At 40.9% G+C, this 17,240-nt stretch overlaps 1 protein-coding gene across 7 annotated transcripts in view; it reads left to right on the forward strand.

Annotated features, from left to right (window-relative positions):
- GOLGA4 (golgin A4) overlaps nucleotides 1-8,161 on the forward strand; it is a 96,093-nt gene extending 87,932 nt beyond the window's left edge. For 3 of the 7 annotated variants that reach the window (XM_080671767.1, XM_080671769.1, XM_080671771.1), the window contains 3 exons: nucleotides 1,334-1,420; nucleotides 4,329-4,391; nucleotides 7,481-8,154. In XM_080671767.1, coding sequence (XP_080527893.1) covers nucleotides 1,334-1,420; nucleotides 4,329-4,358 — 117 coding nt within the window. In that variant the 3' untranslated portion in view covers nucleotides 4,359-4,391; nucleotides 7,481-8,154. Of the gene's footprint in view, nucleotides 1-647; nucleotides 707-1,333; nucleotides 1,421-4,328; nucleotides 4,392-7,480 lie in introns of all 7 variants that reach the window. The other 4 variants (XM_080671768.1, XM_080671770.1, XR_013960782.1 and 1 more) reach the window with 3 other exon arrangements.
- Nucleotides 8,162-17,240: the final 9,079 nt, after the last annotated feature.

Raw genomic sequence — 17,240 nt, forward strand, 5'->3', positions numbered from 1 at the left:
ATTTATGCTTCGTTTCTAGACTTCAGTTTACCAATATAATTTAAAGGATGAGGGTTTTTGTAAAACGCCTTTGGAATTCTCCAAAAACTAAGTTGTTTTAAGTGGTATATTTTTTTTTTTAATCAAAAATGGCAGAGGCAAAAAATAAAAAGAAAGAAGGAGGCTGAAACTAAAATCTTGCTGTGTTGAGGTTTGTGTTATTAGCTGACCTCTTACTTGAAATAAGTATTAGAAATATGTAAAGTGCCTTGCTTAGGCTTTAGCACATAATAGGAAGTTTTAAAATGTTAGTTTCTTTCCTTCCTGGAAATAATTATATATTTTTTTTGTAATGATGTGAGTTCCCAAAATTTTTGGTTAACTCTATTACATCATCTTTTCCTCTGAAATCTAGTCTATCTCCTCCACCCCCAACCACCCTCCCACCCCCCAACCCCCACCACCACACACTTAGTCTGTGTAGCAATAAGCAAGGAATGTTAGAGTCAGTTCTCTGGGTGATCCTCCCTTCTCTGTAGGAATCCTCAGGAGAGCACTAGCACCTGAATCTGTATGTAAGGTCTAAACTTGTTGTCCTACTTATTTCATAAGTGGTATCTTCTTTCCTCTCTGTCTCCCTCAAAACATCTCATCTTGATACAAAATAGGGAATTTCAACCTTTGAGGAGAATTTTCCACGAGCTTATGGGTGACAGTCTGAATTACGGTATATTTATTTAGATCTGCACAATTTATTATCTTGTTTTGCAAGCCACCATGTGTACTGTTTGATTCGTCATGTTTTCTACCAAACAAAACATCTTGTGTTTATTTAAAATGTAATTTGTATTTCTATTAGGTTGATGTGCTGCATGTTTTAAAATACCTACTAAGCATGTTCATGTTCATGCAGTAGCCCATTTTTATGAGATATATGATGTGATTTAGTTAAAGCTGAACTTGGGAGTATCTAATTCTGATTATTTAGAGCATATGTATTGGCAATACATCACTTAATAGATAGATTTCTACAAATAAAAAGCCTCATAAAATGAATGAGTAATAAAGTTGTAGATTAATAAGACAAAGGGCCAAGAGCATTAGAACTTTATATAGCTTCATGCTATTATAATTGTATCTTCTTAAAATAATGTCAGCCAGACATTGTGAGGAGTCCTTTTAAATTGAAGTTCTAGTGTTGGCTGTTATTTCCTTGATTGATACCTTCACATCATACTTCTTTGGTCGTGGCTTCCATTGAGAGCACTTAAGAATCTCACCAGCAGACATGTCAGAATGGGCCAAGACTTCTGCTCTAACGTCTATTAGTCATCATCTCTTGCTTTTCTTGTAGACCATGGCAAAAGTTATAACCACTGTACTGAAGTTCCCTGATGATCAGACTCAGAAAATTTTGGAAAGAGAAGATGCTCGACTAGTGGTAAGCTTTAAAAATAGGTAACTCATAGAAGATGACTTTGTCTTATCCTATATAATAAAAGCCTAATATGCAAATTGACTGAACGGCAGAACAACTGGCAGAACGACTGGTCGCTGTGATGTGCACTGACCACCAGGGCAGATGCTCAACACAGGAGCTGCCCCAAGCCTGCAGGCCCCAGGCCAGCCAAGGCGGTTGCCAGCGGGGGCCCCCAATCTTCCCGCCGGTTGCCCCACAGATCGGCCCTGATTTCTGGCCAGGCCTAGGGACCCTACCCGTGCATGAATTTCGTGCACCGGGACTCTAGTCTACTTATTTTCTATTCTGTCTTATTTACAAAGACTTTGAGTTGGTAAAAGAAAGAAATTTATTTTTATTATACTATAGTCTGAAAAATGAGAGTGAATCCACAATAAAAAAGTTTAAGTTAGGGCAGATATGTGAATGGGTGTCTTCAAGGAAAGAACTGTCTTATTTAATAGCAAATATGAGGTTGACGCCCATATATGCTATATTGGATTTCCAGAATTTGGGCTATTTATAGGAAGGATAGAAAAGGCATTTTTCTGGTATAACCATTAAGTATATAATGATGTTTTACAGATTGCAGTTCTTTATTCTATTTTAGTTGATTTTCAAATATATAGTAATTATGAGTGAAAGAATTTAAGCATTTAAAAAAATATGTTTTTACTGATTTCAAAGAGAGGAAGGGAGAGGAAGAGAGAGAGAAAAATATCAGTGATGAGAGAGAATCATCAATCGGCTGCCTCCTGCACACCCCATACTGGGGATCGAGCCCAAAATTGGGAATCGAACCATGACCTCATGGTTCATAGGTTGACACTCAACTACTGAACCACACTGGTTGCGTGAATTTAAGCATTTTTGAGCTTGTGACATATCCTGCAAGAGAAATGTAGATAACGAAATTATTAGAAACCCTTGTGTGAAGTCAGCTGTGATTAAATTGGAACAAACACACACTTCATAAGTTATGCAAAATTCTCCATGCCTAACTCTTTTTGCCCTGTTTCATGATCTCAGTACTGCACTTCTTTTTTCTTCTCTCCTCACCGAAGCAAGAAAAGATCTTCTCCTTAGTGATGGGTTAGCTTATATTTGAGTATCTCCAGAAATAAGGACTAAACCAATAAGTAATTATCTCTCAAAGCATTCCACCTTATCTAGACAGACTGTGTGTGTCTTAGAAAAGTTCTTGCTTATCTTAAGCCCAAATCTCCCTTTCAGTAGTGGTCAGTAATTTGTTCTGGTTCTAACCCATAAAACTGATGCATAGTGAAAGAGATTGCACATGTAAAATATTGATTTATAATCTTAAAAGTTGTTTTGACTCTTGATTTTTAAAATAATTATGTAATAAGTTATCATTGTCAAAACACATTGTAAACAATTACACAGGAGGGGAGACCTTCATGATCTTCAGCCCCCCCCAGCTTTTCACCATGCCAAGACTATTGTTGTTTATAGTGTGGTGACTGTCCCAGATTTTCTAAGTTTTATTAATATGTTAATAATTATTCCTTCATCACTTAATTATTTCATAAAAATGAGAGTAGGCAGCAGCTTGCTTTTTTCACTTACTCTATTTTTATATTATGCCACCTCATTATAAATAGTTCTACCTCATTCTTTTTAATGGCTGGTTTTATGATTATATGGATGTCCTACAATTTAATTCACCAGTTTCCTATTCATGGACACTTAGGTGGTGTCCAGTTTTTCAATCCTTACGGCATAGACACAGGGGAACATCCATATACATATATTTTGCAAGTTTTCCAATAGTATATTAACCTTATTGTGTTGTGTGTGTTGAAAATATTTTCTAGTTTGCCTTTTGATTTTGCTACTACTTTTTACTAACTTCACATTAGATATAAATAAATAAGTAAAGTGGTACTTCTAAGGTTGGTCACATTATCCAAGAATAGACTCCGATTTTATAAACAACACCTGTCTTTTCCTGATGCTCTTTAAAAGCAAATCAGGAAGCTAGTTAATAATTTTGGATTATGACCATCTTAAAACAGGACATAAAATTTACTGCAGAAGGTTGCTGCATTAAAACTATGTTTGAAATTGGGTCCCTTTTTTTAAAAAATATTTTTATTGATTTCAGAGAGGAATGGAGAGGGAGAGAGAGATAGAAACATCAATCATGAGAGAGAATCATTGATCAGCTGCCTCCTGCATGCCTCCCCACTATGGATTGAGCCCACAGCCCGGGCATGTGCCCTTTACTGGAATTGAACCTGGGACCCTTCAGTCCACAGGCCGACGCTCTATCCACTGAGCAATACCAGCAAGGGCTGAAATTGGGTTCCTTTAAATGGAAATTTGGGATGGGTCATCTTTCCTAAAACTATTCCTGATGTACTGTTGAATTACAAGAGAACTACTCAGTGATAAAATTGACATACATTTGAAATGACAATTTGACATAGATATACTGTAGTCATATTTATCAACATTTCCCCATAACCTTTTGATGGTCAATTGAGATTATGTAAATCAAAATTTGAATGTGTACTTTAATGAAATTATGAAATACACCTTTTTATAAAACAAGTAATTATACTCTAATTAATGTAGCATGTCAATATGTACTTAAAGTGGGAAGTACATTTTTAATTATGTTGTTTAAATTTTTAAATTAAAGTTACAAGTAAAAATCTCAGCTACGTAGTGTTATATTTAGAATAGGAGGGAGGTATGTATTACAGATTCCTTATACTTTGCCTATACGTCCTTGATTTGAGGAGATTTGAGAAAAATTTAAGTAGAATCTGTTTAATCATTTGAAGCTCATATGCACATATAACCTATGTTTTATATTAAATCTTAAAACTAACCCAGTAAGCTTTTTTTCTCCCTGGCTTTGTAGTATACTTCACCTCGCAGTGGTATCTTCTGAGTAAACCATCAGTCTGTGCTTAGTTAGCATGTGGTGAGTGAAGAATAATGTCTTGTGTCTTCTGTGTTGCATGATACTAACCATTTCTCTGGAATTCTTTTGCTTTTTTGTTTAATGAATATATGATTTTGCTATGGGTTAATTACAGGTGTTTTCCATTAATTCTGTTTAATAGATTAACAATCACCTCCACCAGTAAGATTATATAATTTTAGGGAGTTTAAGTTCTTTAAATAGTACTTGAAAGTTTCAGAATTGCTCTTTTGAAATTTTGTTAAAGAATCCAAAAAAAGTACTTACGCATTCTATATTCATTTTAGTTTTTTAATTCCCAAGAATGTTCTTTGAAGCCAATAAAGATTGTAAGAAAGAAATGAAAAATCATTTTCTAGGTAAAAGTGAAGTGATATATTTCACAAATCCAGAATTTAAAATATTGTAAAGCTTACTTAGAGTCAAGGCTAGTCTGAAATAATGAAAATTAGTAAAGTTGATTTAAAAATAAATGCAGTTTTATTACTTCCTGGGATCAACAAAATAACACATTTGTCCTGTGGAGACCCTTAGGCAGCCTGCTTTAATTGAAGATGGCTATTTCTAACTAGAGGCCCAGTGCATGAAATTTGTGCACGGGGGTTGGGGGGTGGTCTCTCAGACCAGCCTGCGCCCTCTCGCAGTCTGCGACCCCTCGCTCCTTACTGCTCGCTGCTCCTTAGCGCTGCTGCAGAGGTAGGAGAGGCTCTTGTCACCGCTGCTGTGCTTGCTAGCCATGAGCCCAGTTTCTGGCTGAGCGGTGCTCCCCCCGTGGGAGCGCATTGACTGCTAGGGAGCAGCTCCTATGTTGAGCATCTGCGCCCTGGTGGTCAATGAGCATCATAGCGACCAGTCATTCTGGTCTTTCCACTGTAATGGTCGCTTAGGCTTTTATTATATAGATTTCATGTTGTTATAGTGAAATGGAGGCATCTAAAATACTTCAAAGCAGTTAACTGTCTTCACTATTTCAACACCCCTTCAGTTACCTCCACATATTATTTATGCAATTAGCTTGATTTAGCAGCCCCTAAAAATTTAGAGAACATTTTTACCTCAAACTTAGCTAGAATTTTCACAAATCACAAATAACCTGATCACAATTAATAAACTTAATTACAATTAAAGACTTCCTATGATTGTTAATTTGGCTAGTATTCAGCTAACAGTATCAAGGTTTAAAATTCTAATATGCAGCATTTAAAAAAACTGTATAGCTTTAAAAATTCTTTTTGCCTACATTTGAGGCTCATTTTGATTTTAATATATATCAATTAACTTGCTTTAGTGATTACCTAGAATTATCTTGGTTATGTAAATCCCATATCAAATTCAGTAAGTCTTAAATTTTCCTTAAAACATATATATATATATATATATATATATATATACATATATATATATATGTATATGTATATGTATATGTATATACTGTATACTATAATGTATATATATATATGTATATGTATTGATTTCAGAGAGGAATGGAGAGGGAGAGAGAGGTAGAAACATCAATGATGAGCGTGAATCCTTGATCAGCTGCCTCCTGCACGCCCCCCACTGGGGTTTGAGCCCACCACCTGGGCATGTGCCCTTGACCGGAATCGAACCCTGGGCCCTTCAGTCCACAGGCTGACACTCTATACACTGAGCCAAACCTGCTAGGGCAAATTTTCCTTTTTTAATAATATAAATATCTCATCATGCTTATTACATTATTGCATTTAAGTACTGTCATTAATCACTGGAAATGATTCTATTGATTGATTGTCTCCTCAACTTTTAGTTTGATTTGCAAAATGGTATAATAAACACTTATATACCCTCATCTGTATTCACCAATTACTAACATTTTGCCAAATTTTTTCACTTGCTCTCATTCTCACTCTTTCTCGCCATGTGTATTTCCCCTCTGTAACATTTGACAGTTGCTTGCAAACATAAACTAAACATTTTAGCAAATATTTTTAAGAACAAAGGCTTTTCTTACATACTCATAGTACAATAATCACTCTCAGGAAATTTAATATTAACATAATACTGTTATCTAGTATATAGTAATACTTACATTTTTCCAGTGTCTTCCATAATTTCTTAAATTTCAGGATCCATTCAGAGATTGCATATTGCCATTTATTGTCATGTTTTTCTAGTCTCTCCTTTAAATTAGAGAACTCCTCCTAGCCATTTTGTCTTTCGTGATATTGACATTCATTTTTGGGTCATCCATGAATTTTTTCCTGCAACAGCTCAAGTGAGGTTTTGAAATAATAACTGACATAGGAATTTAAGTAGGAGGTTTTTTTTTCTTGTCTAGATTTCTAGGGCCAACATGATAATTGAGCTAGTTTTATAAAGAATATGAAGCTATTTGAAGTACATCATAAGTGGTGGATTATATTGTTCATTTACAAATTGAGAAGACTTTAAAAGTTTCTCTTTTTAGTAAATATATATGAAAGTTTGTCTCATTTACTTAGTCTTATTCGGTAATTTATTTTTATGGCTTTTTTTAAACCTCATATTTGATCTGACTATGAGATTTTAGCATTTTAAGACAACTTATTAGGAAGGTTTGGCATTATTTCTCATAACATTTTCCATTTTTAAAGTTAAGTTTGTTAATTTCAGGTGAGGCATAGCTTTTACACCAAATGCTGTTTGTCCTTCGCTACCACGCATGCCACCCCTGAGAACTGCAGTATGTAGGAAAACCACACATTGGGGCAAGGGAGGGACTCTCTCCTCTGTAATGCAGTCTGAATTGCTGCAGCCCAGAGAGACTGCTGAGTCAGCATGGTGACTCAGCTTTATCTATCTATGACCTGGTGGCATTCAATATATGGTGAAAGGCTACAGCTTCAGTGTCACTTACAAACACTGTTTGTCAGGATTGCTGACTCTAGGTCAGATCATTCCAAGGACATTGATTTTTAGAAGATTTCTGTAGGACTTAATTCTTAGAAAATTTCTACTTCAATCCCAGGCCATAGAATATAATTTAAGTTTAACTTGAAACAACTAATCTCCCAAAGGGTTGCCTTTAAAGGTGTGTTTTTCTTTATCCTCATTTCCTTTTCCTTTTCCAGTCATGGCTTCGGTCTTCATCTTGAAGAAATGAGGAGAATCGTGTTGGGCAAGGTTGGAAGGCTGCACATTGCTGCTCTTTGAGAAAAGCTGTTTTTCAGGGCTCTTCCTGTAGCCAAAAGACCAAGAAAAATCTGACATTGGCCCACATTTAGCCTTTAAAATAGGTTGTATCAGTGGGAAATGGTGGTAGTTTTTTCTTTCTTCTTTTTTCTCCTGGGAAGAGTTTTGTGTTGTTTAAAAATTTAAAAATAACTTAACCTGATTTATGGGCTCACTAAATGTTCCTTTCTCTCATTCTTTTTGTCTCTCTTTTAAAAGAACTGCTTGCCTTTTCTATTTATTTTTAGAGTGATTTTTAAAAAAGACTTGTGCAATACATTTTGAGGTGAAACTTAGTGTTGTTTTTTTTTCTGATAAATTAGAGCATTTAATTTACTATTTTATCCAGATTGATTTGTTGAAATTTACTGAAGACTAGTTCTTTAAGTTATGACATACGAGAAATCCAAACTGCAGTACCTCATTGTTTACTTAGCTTTTGTACTTATATTTTTCAGAGGAAAAAATACTACTGTAAATTGTAAATAGTCAACACTTAACTATTGTATGCAAACCTGTGACTGTTGGCAATGTCATCTCGGAAGAACAGATAAATAAAGTTTATTTACTATATAAAATGTTCTGATTATGCTTTTTTTTTTCTATGTTAAAATCTACTTCAAAATAGTTAAGACCTTATTTTCTATCTGGGTGAATATAATGAACTATTTGTCAAGATGAGTATTTGGAAAGTTTTTTTATGTTCAAAATTAGCGTGGCCACGGATGGTATGCTCTAGATGGTATGCGTCTACCAACCTGGAGACGCTTTCTCTTCCTGGACTAGGCCATACTCTTGAGTTTTTTAAACTTAGTGAGAGACATTTCTGGACACCAAGAGATGGAACTGTTCAGAGGGTTTCACACACTCTTGATATTCTAGCAAATACAGTGTTCAGTTTCTAGGCATTATCTAACCTCTGCCTCAGGGTGGAATCTGTTTCCAGACAGTTTGGACCAGACGTCCTCAAACTATGGCCCGCGGGCCACATGCGGCCCACCGAGGACATTTATCCGGCCCGCCGGGTGCCGCTGCCTGTCCTGCTTAGCAGCCGACTCGTCCCGGGCCTGCAGTGCGCATAGGAATTTGTTTATAGTTTTTTTTTTAAACTATAGTCCGGCCCTCCAACGGTCTGAGGGACAGTGAACTGGCCCCCTGTTTAAAAAGTTTGAGGACCCCTGGTTGGACCTTAGCCTTGCTGTGTATCGTATTGTGATAAAGAGTAGGGGGCTTGAGTGGGTGGATGACCAGGGGTCTTCCCATAGCCCACAGCTGACTGCTTGGAGGGCTATTGTTCCAGCAAGGGAAGAGGGTCTTTTCCCTCCCTCCCTCCCTCCCTCCCTCCCTCCCTCCCTCCCTCCCTCCCTCCCTCCCTCCTTTCCTTCCTTTGCTCCTTCCCTCTTTTTCTTTCTTCTTTCTTAAATATATATTTTATTGATTTTAGAGAGGAAGGGAGAGAGAGATAGAAATACCAATGATGAAAGAGTATCATGGATGGTTGCCTCCTCCACGCCCCCCACTGGGGATCAAGCTCACAACCCAGGCATGTGCCCTTGACTGGAATCGAACCTGGGACCCTTCAGTCCGCAGGCCAACAACGCTCTATCCGCTGAGCCAAACCAGCCAGGACTTTCCTTTCTTTTTAAATCAAGATTTTCTTAAGAGTGAAATTTTGTCCCACTGAAGAATTTCTGACAACAGACATAATGTCTTTCCCTAGGGTGGATTGTCGACCCTTAGTGAAATCCATTTACAACTTCCAACAATTTCTCCCTAGCCCATTTCTTGAGACGAGCATATCAAAGAGTGCAGAGGTCAGCAAACTTTTCTTTGTAAAGGGCCAGATTGTAAATGGTTTCAGCTTTATAGGCCATACAGTTTCTGTGACAACCTCTCACCTCTGTCACTGCAGTACAAAAGTAGTCACAGATAATACATAAATGAATGAGCATTATCTGTATTCCAATAAAACTATTTACAAAAACCGGCGGCAGGCTGGATTTGCCTTGCGGGCTGTGGTTTGCCAACCCCAGAGAAAGCGCACAAGCTGGATTTTAGACACGGAGCGGGTCAGGAATGAACAGAAGTTGCTCATTTTCCTCAGTGCAGGCATGACTAAGAATAGTGGTGATACTCTCTCCTGTTACTTTTCCAGCAAAAAGGAGAAAGCCTTACATTGTGCTCAGTGCTGGGGTCTCAGATCTGTCTGGGACTTTTTTTTTTTTATTATTGTCTAAAGTTTTACATTTGTCTTCTTTTTCCCAATTGACCCCCTCTCCCCAGCCATTCCCCCTGTTTGGGACATTTTTAAAAAATATATTTTTAGCCCTAACCGGTTTGGCTCAGTGGATAGAGCGTCGGCCTGCGGACTCAAGGGTCCCAGGTTTGATTCCGGTCAAGGGCATGTACCTTGGTTGCGGGGCACATCCCCAGTAGGGGGCGTGCAGGAGGCAGCTGATCGATGTTTCTCTCTCATCGATGTTTCTAACTCTATCCCTCTCCCTTCCTCTCTGTAAAAAATCAATAAAATATATATAAATATATATATATATACTTTTAATTGATTTTTAGAGAGAGAGGAAGAAATTTGGGCTCATTGTAGATGATTTGGAGGATATATATTTAAAAAATCCTCCAGAATCCCCCACCAAAATATTACCCACTGTGTTATAGAATTGTACACTTATGTAATTTTATTAACCAATGTCACTCCAATAAATTCAATAAAAATTTTTAAAAGATTTAAAAACTATTACCACTGTTACTTTGGTGCATTTAATAATGGAGTATTTTTTCTAATAAGAATGAATAGCTATATGGAAGAAGTGTGTGTGTGTGCGCGCGCGCATACATGCCTACATTTATATGTCTGTTACATTGTTGGCCATCAAAATTTCCTTTAAACTTTTTAATTGCTGCGTAATACTTGATCCTATGCATATGCTATCATTTAACCCCTTTCTCCACTGTTGAACGTTTAGGTCATGTGTAATTAGTCCCTTTATTCAGTACTCCATGTTGGTTTTACTGTCCACATTGTTGACACTCTTGAAAATACATTTCAGGACCAACCTTTCTCTCAACTGCCTTTGGGGCCAAACACATGGACACATTTCAGATTGCTGTTTGCTTAGCTTGCCTGGCATCGTTTCCGCAAACAGTCCAGAGATGTGATGCATGGGTGAACACTCCCAGCCAGTACACTCGGAGGCCACTGCATTTCAAAACTGGGCTTCACCCAAATGTGAAATGTCAAAGGCAAATGGAATAGTCGTGCCTAACACACACTTTCCACGGAGGGTGGGTGGGTGCAGCTGCATCCGCATTCCTCCCGTCCCCCTTTTATAACAGTTTCCTCCTGCCTTCATTTGGGATCCTCTTTAGTTAGGTTTTGTGGATGTTACATTCTTTAGACGTGTTCAAACACCACACATGTGAACATCACCTCATGGTGACGGTACAGATACCAGGGCAGAAATGGCAACCTGCACGCATTCTGCTTCTGTCAGAACCTGGGCCAAACTTGGAACTCAGGGCTGGGGAGATTCACACCATCTCTTGTAGAACCGTTTCCTCCTGACTTCATTTGGGATCGTCTTTAGTTAGGTTTTGTGGATGTTGTTACATTCTTTAGAAGTGTTCAAACATCACACATGTGAATTCACCGAGGGTGAACATGTGAGGCCCTTCAATGAAAACAACTTACTGAAACACTTTGCAACTCAGTACTCTGCCAATCAGCTGAGTTCACACATGACATCAAACCTGTTTGCCATCACAACTATGAATGTCTCTGATCCAGGGTCTCACCTCCAGGTGTTCTGGATTTTACTCTCCAGTCTCTGATCACCAGCATCCAGGCTCCTCATCCTCTCCAGGCAGGAGGCCAGGTAGTCATTCAGGCCTTGCCTAGTCTCCTTCTTGCTCTAGATGCCCCTTATGCCTGCTAGACCCTGGGCCACCCCCACAGCCAAGCCTGGGGACTCCCAGCTGCTCTGAAGTGGGACATGGAGATCCTGGAGCCTGAGTCCCTGGCGCCTGCGTAGGTGTTGGCCACGCTGCTGGCCATCGGGGCCGGGCCAGTGGCTGTGTGACTGCAGGGAGCCCGGGCCCGGGAGTTGGGTGCTGGAGAAGGTGGAGTGAGTGCTGAAGCTCGTGTTCGGGGAGGAAGGTGAGAGGCCAAGGCTGCCCAGGTTCAGGCAGCTCAACCTTTGAGTCTGTGTTTCTTTTAGTGGATTCATTTTAAAAGTTATGATTGAAGAATTTATTTAGATTTGTCTTCTTAAACTGAACGTTTATTGTTTACAAACAATATTGGAATATTTAGCATACGTGTTATTTATAAGTTTAATTGGTTAAATTTAACCTTTGGTAAATAAGGAGTTACATAAGTAATTGGAAGGTTTTTTGAGTCTGGTAAATACATGAATACTTATAAAGAAAATCAATATAGATACATTTATTAATGCAACAATTTCAAATATTTTAAAGGGAGTTTTGTGAAGTTATAAAAAATCTCTTTAAAATAATTTCTTGAAATTTGGTACATTTATAATTAGAATAATGAGATTTTTAAGCTGAACTTAATCCCAATTCAATATTAACCTTTTAACCAAAGTAGTCTTTGAATGAAACTTACTCTTAAATCTCTCTGAAGATACTAATTACAATGTTAAAAATAATTTTCTTCTTTATCCTACAGCTCTGCTTTCTCTGGAGGTGGTAGTTCCGTTAATTTTTTTCTTTCTGTTACTGATGCTTCCCGGTGCCTGGCAATCCTTGCTTGGCCAGTGAAGGACAAGGTAGGCTGCTCTCGTGGCTGGAATGAGTTTCCCTGTGCATTTGTCTGTATCTGTTTGCCTCACAGGTCTGTCCCCAAGTGCAAGGGGCCACCTCTGCATCCCATGTCTCTTCTGGCTTTTAAGACCTGACTTTCTTTTTTTCAAAACTGTTTCATGCAGCATACAGACATAATAGTGGATAAAACACATATACTCAGCATAATGAATAGTTATAAATCAAATACCACAAATTAAAAAATGGAATATCGTCATTATTCTAGAAGCCCCCCTCCCAAGTGTCCCTTCCTATCAAACTCTCTCCTCTAGAAGAAGCAGCCACTCTGCTAACTCTACTGTAATAATTACCACCTGTGTAGGCAACTCTAACCTACATTTTAATTTTGTCTTTAAAAAATATTCCATGAATAGAATCAAACTATATGTATTTCCATGAATAGAATCAAACTATATGTATTTTTTTTCAGTCTTCTGTTGAGGTAATTAAAGAGGCAAGTAGCAGAGGGGCTCTAACGCCTTGGTAGTCTAGCCAACCCAAGCTAAGCCAGAGTTCATGTGTGGAACTGAGAAAATGAAACTCCTGAGCAGCCAATCACAAACAGCCCACTGGGCTTTCCTAAATAAGGCAACTGCTGCAGCTACAGCCAATGAAATGATGTCCTTGCTCAGCTTCCCTGTCTTCACTATAAAAACCCAACTGCTTTTGGTTCAGGGAGATGTGAGCCCAGCACGTGGACTGGAACCCACGTCACACATTTGCACAGAGGGGCCACAGCACACACCCAACTTTATCAGAGGCCTTGGCCCCACTGACAATGGTCCTGACTAGTCGTTGGTTTCTACGCATAGCAAACGGTAGTGACTATTTGTGTGATGGCCAATACCTGGAGGAAGCAGAGGAGCTAGTCAGCAGGAGAGGGCTGTGCAGAGTGAGGGCTGTGCCCAGGGGAGCGAGCATGTGGCCGGAGGGCCTTCTAGGTGACAGGCACCTCCTACAAACTTCCCTTAGAGGAGGCCCCATACTCTTTCTAGGAGTCAAGTGTCCTCAGAGTCACAACCTCTGCCAACCTCGGCCTGTGACCTCAGCATCCCCAGGATTGACATTAATCAAGCACACGGTTCGCCATTGCCACCAGCAGCTGACACGGGACCTGGGGGTGGGCATTCTGCACCACAGTTTGCTTCTTTGTCCCAGAATCCCCGTCCCTGCCCACCGTTACTCCCTAGCAGGGAGCTCTGCTTCCCCTCCGAGGGGCAGTATTGCCCTCAGGGCTGGTCTGAGCCCAGAGCACAGCAGAGCCCAGGAGAACTAGGCCTGGAGCCCAGCCAGCAGACCTCACACCACCTTTAGGCCACTTGCCCTGGTTCAGCCAGGTTGCACCCTGAACTTTCTGATGCCAGCTCCCCTGATCCCCTGTTTTCAGCTGGACCCTGGCCTGAGGTCTGAGCCGATCCAGAATTTAATCAACAAAAGGAAAGGAAGAAGGGTTGCTCCTCGGGGAGCTGGCAGAGGCTTGGGGGGGCTGGAGGCGGGCCAGGGAGGAAGCGGCCTCAGGGGCCAGGCCCACAGGGCATGAGCTCCAGTCTGAGCTCACTCCACAGACCCCAGGGTGTGGAGAATTGGCCTCTCTGCCCCAGGGTGGTGGGCTCTTGCCCTGCCTGGATGGGGGTGGGCGAGGTGGGGATGCGACACGCAACAGATAGCACAGCTTAGTTATCAGCACTGGCTGAAAACCCAAGTTTTCATTTGTTTCCTTATCCCTCCTGCGGCTCCTTTGTTGTCCCTGCTCCATTGACCACAGCTAATGCTGATGGGCAGCCATGTGGTGGGGCCCTCAAGTCACAGGGCGTGGTGCAAGTGTGGGAACATTGGCAGGACATTCTGGGGCAGAACATTCCAGGCCTTTCTGGGCACTGCCTTCCCAGTAGGGACATATACTTCCCAGCAGGGACACCACAGTCCCTTCCTTTTCTAAGGGGGCAGTGGTGGGGTATGGCCAGGAGGGAACAGCCCGTGGGGCCTACTGTCGACTGGGGTGCCATAACTTTCGTCCATTTACAAATACTCATCCCCCCCTCTCCTCCCTTCTCTCTTCAGCCACTGACAAGGGTTGGTGTTTGAGGGAGGTTGTTTTTCCAGAAAAGCTTTGTTCTGCGGGTTGCCCCCCAGAGAAGCATTTCTGATACCTCCCAAGCAAGAACAGCATGTTGGGTGCTGAGGAGACTACCCAGAGAGCTGCAGTCATATGCATGCCTCCATGCGGTGCCTTTTAAAACAAACTTTTTACTGGAGAGTAACATACATGCAGAATGTGGGTTAAGACTTGCAGGGCTAGGTGAGTCATCACAAAATGAACCTTTATTCAGTCACCACCCGAGTCAAGAAAAACCCTATGTTGCCCAGCTGGCATGGCTCAGTGGTTGAGCGTTGATCTATGAACCAGGAGGTCCTGGTTTCCCGGTCAGGGTATATGCTTGGGTTGCAGGCTCAATCCCAGTAGGGGGCATGCAGGAGGCAGCTGGTCAATAATTCTTTCTCATCATTGATGTTTCTATCTCTCGCTCCCTCTTTCTTCCTCTCTGAAATCAATTTAAAAAAAGAAAGAAAGAAAAACGCCATGGTACCAGCTCCCTGAAGCACCACTTTTGCCCCGTCTATCACTCTCCTGCCCCCATCCCCAAAGTTACCTCTCTCCTATCTGGTGACATCATAGGCTTATTGGACCTGCTCTTGAGCTCCCTATAAATGCGGTCAGGTAGTCAGGTCAGGTCAGGTAGTCAGGTGGGAGGTGCTCCTTGTGTCTGTCCCCTTCTGTTCAGGAATCTATCTGTGGGATGATCCAGCCAGTCGGAGCAGGTAGTAGCATTTGGTGCATTCTCATTGGTTAGTTTATAGACGGTTCCCACAGGTCTCGAAGAACCCTTGCAAGCAAGAGTGGATAGTAAACGAAGGCTTGACTTGAAGGAACATCTGAGCTAAAGCCAGCCCCCCATGAGGATGGTTTCAACTGGAGTGACACCCCCACCCCCAACTTGACAAAGAGGCTGATTCTGGGTAGCCCTCCCAGGGCAGGTCTGAGTAGGCCACCTGCCCCCTTTGGGCTTGGAGACCTCACTTGTAAAGTGGCATCAAAGGAAACATTCAGCTCTGAGACCATCTGATTTTGGGGGTCAAATTATTTCATAGGAGCAACCTCAAGCCAGAGTATTTCTAAATGTCCTGGAAATTGCTCACTTCCCTGACACTTTCCTTCATTTCCAAATAGCCGTCGGGTTCTGCTTCATCTACCAGGTCCCAGGCTTTGCCGACCAGTTCCTCATCCTACGAATCATCTTCTGCTTTCATAGCCTCCTCTCGGTCCCCCGACAGCCAGGGGATGATGGCAAGAACCAGCTCGATCTCTCACAGGTTTGATTGTCACGTCTTACATGTCACTGCTCAAATCCAATCTCAATGAATTATTTGGTGCGCTGACATTTGTGGGCAACATAGTGATCTGTACAATAATAAATATTGTGCAAAATGCACACAAACCCTTCTGAGGCTTGTGAACGTGCCCATTGTTCTCCTGCAGCCAGGGTAAACATTTCCTGCTCCTTTTCTCACCGAGAGGCCACGGTGTGGTCAATAACCAGCTACAAATAAGTCTGAGTTGTGAAACGCGCAGAGGCAGGCTCTGCAGTAGACATGACTGTACAGAGCAAAGCTTCAGCCTCCGTTGGAGTTCATGTGCACGCTCCATGGCCCCTGCCAATGCCTGCTGATAGGCAAAGCCCATCACCTGTCCTTAGTCACTAACACTGTGACCTTCAGCTCTCGGGGAAGTGACCAAGTGGCCACATGGGTTCTGGGAAGGCTCCCCCTGCAGCCCAGAGAACCTTAGAGGTGGGAGAGAGATGTTGTGGAGTAAAGGAAGGAGTAGAGGTGGCAAAAAAACCTTAAATACTCAAAACTAACACATTGTGTGATATGTTAGTATAGTGGTCACCCCTTGGGGTAGTGACTGGAAAGAGGCCTGTGTAGGGCTTTTGGGGGCTGGTGCTATTCTGTTCCTTGAATTGGGAGCTGTTGTCTAGAGAGGTGTTCAGATTTTTAAAATCCATCAGACTGTATACTTATGATGTGTGCATTTGTTATGTTATGTAAGTTTCATTTCAACAAAAAGTTTACTTTTAAAAGCTGAATATTACCAGACTGGGATATATATATATATACTAGTATATATAGTATATATATAGTATCTATCTATCTATTTTATTTATACACACACACACACACACACACACACACACACACACACTGAGTGGCCAGATTATTATTATCTCTGAACGCATAATAATCTGGCCACTCAGTGTATATCCGATATAATAAAAGGCTAATGTGCAAATTGTCTCCTCTACCAGGAGTTCGACCAGCAGGCAGGCCGGCCAACTGCCCATTGCCGCCCCCCCCTGCCCCCCGCCAGGCTGGCCAGACCCCACCCATGCATGAATTCATGCACCGGGCCTCTAATACACACACACACACACACACACACACACACACACTGAGTGGCCAGATTATTATGCATTCAGAGATCATAATAATCTGGCCACTCAATGTATATAGTTGGTTTGGCATTCAGAACTAAATCAGTGCAATTTATCACAAAAGAGAAAAATCAAATGACTAGCTCAATAGATGCTGAAATTCAGCATTCATTTATGTTAAAAACTAGAATAGAAGGGAAATGCCTTAATTTACAAATATTTAGTGCGGGAAATGTTGAAAGCTTTCCAACCTGGATGCCATTGTCTCCACATCTATTCAACATTGTACTCAAAGTCTCTTTCATACAAAGTGATGGGGGTGGGGGGGGAA

This window comes from Plecotus auritus (assembly GCF_963455305.1).
Source record: "Plecotus auritus genome assembly, chromosome: 6".
Taxonomy (NCBI): domain Eukaryota; kingdom Metazoa; phylum Chordata; class Mammalia; order Chiroptera; family Vespertilionidae; genus Plecotus; species Plecotus auritus.